The sequence below is a fragment of the Aptenodytes patagonicus genome, chromosome 1 (assembly GCF_965638725.1).
Source record: "Aptenodytes patagonicus chromosome 1, bAptPat1.pri.cur, whole genome shotgun sequence".
Taxonomy (NCBI): Eukaryota; Metazoa; Chordata; class Aves; order Sphenisciformes; family Spheniscidae; genus Aptenodytes; species Aptenodytes patagonicus.
In genome coordinates this window covers 541,904-547,808 of record NC_134949.1, presented here as the reverse complement: position 1 = coordinate 547,808, position 5,905 = coordinate 541,904, and the positions used below count along the sequence as shown (strand labels likewise).

At 45.5% G+C, this 5,905-nt stretch overlaps 1 protein-coding gene across 1 annotated transcript; it reads right to left on the bottom strand.

Annotated features, from left to right (window-relative positions):
* Window positions 1–1,348: 1,348 nt before the first annotated feature.
* On the bottom strand, window positions 1,349–5,676 carry NME6 (NME/NM23 nucleoside diphosphate kinase 6). The gene is made up of 5 exons (XM_076342069.1): window positions 5,587–5,676; window positions 5,344–5,446; window positions 5,155–5,194; window positions 4,515–4,675; window positions 1,349–4,245 (listed from the first exon to the last, which is right to left on the bottom strand). The coding sequence occupies exons 1-5, from the start codon at window positions 5,674–5,676 to the stop codon at window positions 4,079–4,081; spliced, it is 561 nt and encodes a 186-aa protein (XP_076198184.1). The 3' UTR covers window positions 1,349–4,078.
* Between the last annotated feature and the right edge of the window lie 229 nt (window positions 5,677–5,905).

Below are 5,905 nucleotides of genomic sequence, written 5' to 3'. Positions count from 1 at the left end.
CACGAAACCTGAGGTGACTGCAGCAAACCGCAGCTGCCATGCCTGCCCTTCACTTACTGTTTGTAAATGCCTCCCTCCACAAGGCAGTCTAAGTCTTCTGGCAGCAAAATCCTGAGACAGATTATTGCCGAGACATTTTTATTACCTGTGTCACAGGACTGACTCTAAAGCAAGTCTCTTTTGCAAGAGGTCCAATTTGCCATTGAAAGTCATATGCAGCATCATTCTCAGTAACAGAAAAAGTGTAATGCCAGGAGACACCGCTATACTTCACAGTCTGTCTATACTTGCATCATGGCCCATTAATATCCTGGCTTATTATAAATTGAGCCCAAAGCTTTCCATTAGCTCCAAGCATTTCAGTCCTCAAGAACCTAAATGCTGTATACAAAACAGGAAGACCAAAGAGTAAGAGGAACATCAAACTGCAGAAAAAAAAATAGACCATGACTATTTTCTCCATATCACAGAAAATTAACAAATCTCCCACCCTATGTGCAAGACAGGTCAAGCAGTGGCTAGATTTGGACTTATTAACCAAACTTAATCTTGGGCTTGACAAGGTAGAAGTATGGGCAAGAAAAAACACACAACAGACTGTACTCATGCCTACATGATGATCCATATTTGCTTCATGGGCTTGCTTGGGTCCAGAAGCAAGACAACCTCATCCACATGATAGACAGTTCAAAGTTCTGGTAGATTCCAGGCAGAAACAGTTTCCATGTCTCTTCATCAGATCCTGATCCCAGTTACTAACATGTCCTGCATTCAAACATCTTTACATTAGGTTCCCCATTGACTATCTAGTACTTTTATTAGCCAGATTTCCTCTTTATTTGCTCCCCTTCCTTCCAAAATATCCTGGATGAACAAAACCTGGCTTCCATATTTTCACACAACACCTGGGGGCGGGGAGGGGGGGGGGGCGGCAGGGAGAAAAAAGTAGTCAGTTATGCAAGCTGTTGTTGAAGCCGAGTACTTAAATTTAAAACGGGACTATGTTTATCTTTTCCAGAGAAAAGACATTCTAGAGAAATCCTTCAGAAATCTGTCCCATCTCCTGAGCAGAAGGAGAGGTCTGGAAGCTAAGCAATTGGTGGGATAAGTTATGTTAACAGGACTGTAGTGTTTCTGTGAAATACTGAAGCACTTCCTCTAGAAAGCAGAAATTGTATAGTTCAGCATCCTTCAGTCTAATATTCAAGTACCACAGTTCTGTGCAAATAAACAAGAGGCAGAAGGCATTTAAGCATTAGTAAGAAGAGGACAACCACCAAAATACAAATGTCTACTGTGCATGAGATTGTTGCAGCATCAGACATTACAAATTTAAGCTAAACCGGCGTTCAGATAACTTGCCTTTATTATTTTACAACATAATGTTTGGAGCTCGAATAAAGCAACCGAAAATCTTTATGAAAGAGAAGAAATAGCATATGCTAGGCATTACCAAGATTTAAGAATTGTTTGACTCAGGTGTAAAATAAATAAATAAATAAAAGAATAATCAGAGGTTTCAACTTGTTCTGTAAAGACAGATTAGGGACAGGGAAGGGGGCAGCAAGAAGAGAAAAGTGAGAAAGGGTACAAGAAATTGTTTTAAATTAAAGCCATTGAAAGTTACAAAATCAAAGGTGATTCACCACAGGACCGAGAGGCACCAGGAGATATACAAAACAGATGCTAAGTGTCACTAGAGAAGTTAAAAAAACATTTCTTGAGCACTTACAAGGAGGGGAATTAAAAAAAAAAAAACAAAAAACAAAAACACTTTCATATGAGTCCTCAAAACGGAGAACATCTGCTGTCATCTCATAAATCCAAAGGCTTCCTTTGATATTAAAAATAATTTTTGACACTATCTCCTGCATCTAACACCAAATATTTCAATATTAGATCTGATAAAGTTCGCAGAACATCTTTAGATTTGCAAAATAAACACTCTGTCTAGGGAAATGGGACTGCACAGTTTTGACAACTTCTACTCAGGTACAGTCTTGGTGGACCAAAGAAATGTTAATATGGACATAACAACTGGCAGCTATCTAAGTAATGGTGACTGTGATCTGATAATTATTCTGTGAAAACACTGTGTCGCTAAGCCAGTGTTATTTGTACTTGAAATTTTAAAAGGGTCAGTTTCCCCAAATATAATAATTGCAAGTGACTAGAAAAAAATAAACATTTAAAATGAGAAGTGTAAGCTCGGAATTATCATTTAATGACATCCCAAATTAATATCCAAAAAAGAAAGCACAATATAAAGAAGAAAGGTGAAAAAATAGTAAGGGTTAATAGTTACAAGAAAAACACACGTAACTTAAGAGAAACTCAGGGAGTCAATAAAATATCAATTGACAGTAGCATTAAGAACAGCAAAATTTCAGACCTGTATAAACACATACTCGATCATGAGCAGATCCACCATTGGATACTGCTGGTGAAAATAAAAGCAGCAATGCAAAAATGCAGAAATATTCCGCAGATCCTTTTGATCTGTACCTGGAACAAAACAATGACTGCATTTAATTTCATATAATAGTAAGGAAGGAGCAAAAATGTTGATGTATTTAATCAAGGAAGCCCTACAGCAGCACTTCCTATAATTAAAACATTTTTCAATCAAATGCCCAACGTTTCACATAGTTGTCTTAAATTAGTTGAAGAGTAACTTGCTTTTGATCTGTGACACAATAATGCACCAGTAAATTTGGGACTCAATCAACAGCTCAGTCAACAGCTTTAGTGACTAGTATCATCAATGCTAGTCATGCATAACTTCAGAAAAGGGAGTCAAGCTAACAAACTTCTTGTCCCAAGTACATTACAAAGGTACCTTCACCAATACAGTGCATTTGAGATTATCCGAAAGAAATTCACTCAGTACAACATGGCACCTTAATTTAAAAAAATCAGTGTTGTAAGAGGCTACTAGGGGGACAGTTTAAACAGATTAAAAAGTCACACAGGAACAGATCTCAAAATGCATCTAACAGGAAAACATAAATAAGCATGTCAGAACCTTGCACTGTACCTCAAAACCAAGTCCTCATTAACCATCATATAATAATTTTATCAATTATCTGGATAATTAAATGACTTTGTCCATATAATTTACAAAGGACACATAACTCAGTGCTTCAATGCCCAGTAAGTCTATAGGCAATGAAGTCTTTGAGTCACCATTAGGCATTTTGTTACAAGGCTTAGTGTAAAGAGCTCCTGGCAGAAATTCTACAGCCTCTGTGTACCAGCATTCAAACTAACTTCTCTGGCCTTTTATTACAGATTCAAGAAATCCATAGCTCTAATAGCCACTATCAAGTTTCATCAGAACTACCGATCTCATGCCCCAGGCAATCTAAAAGCACAAAATAGAAGATCCTTCACAGGTACTGGACTACTCCACACCTTTCTGCAACTTCCCCTAGAACTTCTGTTGCAGGCTTGTCAGCCCAGACCAAACTGAACCAATAGGATATGCTCCTTTCCTCTTGAGAATGGCTTCTAACTGTGCCCTCCACCAGATGCTTAAGATACAAATCACGATACAAAACTGAAGACAACCTTGTTTCTCAGCTTGGATCCAGGAAAGCAAGAACAGGAGAGTTAGTATTGCCCTGCTCATTGCTGCATTTTTTCATATTCTTTTTCCCCTCTTTTCTCCTTAAGGGACTGTGGAAACAGAGCAAATGTTAAGAATCTGAGGCCTCCTATCAGCAAAACCAGTCATATCCTAACTGGAACTAGCAACCCCCTTTCCACCTAGCCCTTTGATGAACTCACACATACTGCTCATATCCAAATAAACACATGAGGGACCAGTGAACTGCATGACTAGACCTCTGTATCAAGTTGGAGTAGTGCTACTTGAGAAATTTTTCCTAAAATGCTGCAGCACCTGTATGCTGCATGAATAACATAATTCCAGGTAGCAGAACATAATGTGCATCAGGTCTTTCCCTCCCCCACACTCCTTAAAACATGCCATGGCTCTATGTCTTGTTATGGGGCTGACCCAAACAGTTGTGCCTAGCAGCTACTTCCAGCTCAGCAAACCATACCCCCAGGTAACTCAGGTCAACTCTGTTTCTTCATCCCTGAACACACAGTGGACACGCCCCTCTGCATTGTAATACACCTGCCCACAGCGCAGACGTGGTTCTTCCTGCTGGTACCAGAGCTGTTCATTGAACTCTGGGAAGAAAAAGGCAATTTCTCTGCTGGCTGATGCTGGTGAATCTGTTAGAAAACAGAGGAAAAGAAGATGAGAGATGCCAATTTGGCACCGCAGATATGTGCTATGTTCCAAAGGGAAGGGCAGAAGCTGTAAGCAAAAGCGCCAGGCTCAGTCGCACCAGGACAGGTATGAGTGGAATCTGCAGAAGCGAGCAAATCGTTAACTTTGACTCCCAGAATGGAAAGCAAGCAAAGGCAGACAAAATACCATCATTCACGCCTCCCTGAGCTCCAGTCTTTGCCCAACACTCAGCCAAGAAGGACCGGTCTACCTGAGCCATGAGTGGTATTCCTGGTGTCAGTGAGGCCATAAGCTCCTCGGATGGAGTCCGGGACGCTGTTTCGGGCTCGGAATACTTTGGTGGGTCCCATCAGGGATCTCCAGAGGGGGACAGCATTCTCATGGGCCAAGATATAAGCCCACATGGGGCCACTGAGAAGAGGACCAGGGAAGAATAGAAGTAGGTAAGATTACAAAAGGTCATAGCTCGTTCACTCTTATAAATACAGCAAGTGCAAAGAAGGAAGGCAGTGCAACTGCCATGCAGTGCTTTCTGGGAGGGGATACAGACCTACCATGACACTAGACACTGAGACCATGGCTCAGAAGCAAAGCATTTGCATGAATGACCTCCTCCTAGGTAATGGAACCCACAACCTGTGGGGATGCTACCCCACCAAGTACTACTGTTGTCACAGCAGAGTTGGTTCCTGACATTTCTCCACCCCCGAGCCCAGAGCCTTCCCCCTTGGTACACCACAAGCACCAACTCCCGGTGAGACATATCCCACGCCGAGGTGGACCCCTCCAGATGCAGAAGCATTGCTCGAGCAAGACAAGGGTTCACGTGCAAAGCAAAGCAAGGTTCCTCTTTGCACCCCACGTAGCCCGGCTGCGGGCACTGCAGGTACCTGGCCATGAACTCCACCAGCCGCTGGTAGAAGAACCGCCCTGCGGGAGAAAGACAGCCCGAGTCACACAACCCAGCTCCGCCGACACCGGCCCTGTCCGGCGGCCAAGCTCGTCCGCCCGCAGCGCCTGGCCGCATGTTCCTGGTGGCAGCGGTGGCCTCGCCTACCCGGGAGCCCTGGCCCTCCTACCCGCGTGCTCCCGGTAGAAGCGGCGGCTCTCCTCCCGTCCACAGCGCAGCTTCTTAGCGCGCACGATGAGGAACCGGTTGCTGAGGATCGTTTCGTGCACGGCCTGCGGGCAGAGGCGCAGCGGCTGGGCGGTGCCGCCAGGACGCCCCGGGCCGGACCGACAGACCAGACCAGGCCAGGCCAGGCCAGGCCAGGCCAGGCCGGGCCGGGCGGCGCCGGCGGCCCGATCCGCCCAGCCCTCACCTCCAGCACCAGCGGGTGGGCCACGGCGTCCGGTTTCAGCAGCGCCAGCGTCAGCTGCAGCGGCCGCCCGGAGCGCCCCACCGCCGCCATGGCTTCCGCCTCGCCGGGGGACGTCGTGCCGGTGACGGCCAGTTGGGCAGGACGTCGCGCGCGTGACGCACTAACAAGGGGGAGAAGGGCGGGGCAGAGCGCTCGATAACGCACGGAGGGGCAGTGGACCGTGAGGCGGGGGCGGGGCCTGAGTAGAGGCGGGGCCTGAGTAGAGGCGGGACTCAGGAGAGGCCTGAGGCGGGGCCCGCCGTGTCGCGTAGCAGCGGGG

What these genes read in the sequence shown, in the direction of transcription:
- NME6 (XM_076342069.1), bottom strand. Translation starts at nt 5,676, where the DNA reads ATGGCGGCGGTGGGGCGCTCCGGGCGGCCGCTGCAGCTGACGCTGGCG. An exon ending in CTTCTACCGGGAGCACGCGG is followed by an intron (nt 5,195 to 5,343) that starts GTAGGAGGGCCA and finishes TTTCTCCCGCAG; the next exon opens with GGCGGTTCTTCTACCAGCGG. An exon ending in CTGGTGGAGTTCATGGCCAG is followed by an intron (nt 4,676 to 5,154) that starts GTACCTGCAGTG and finishes TCCTCTTCTCAG; the next exon opens with TGGCCCCATGTGGGCTTATA.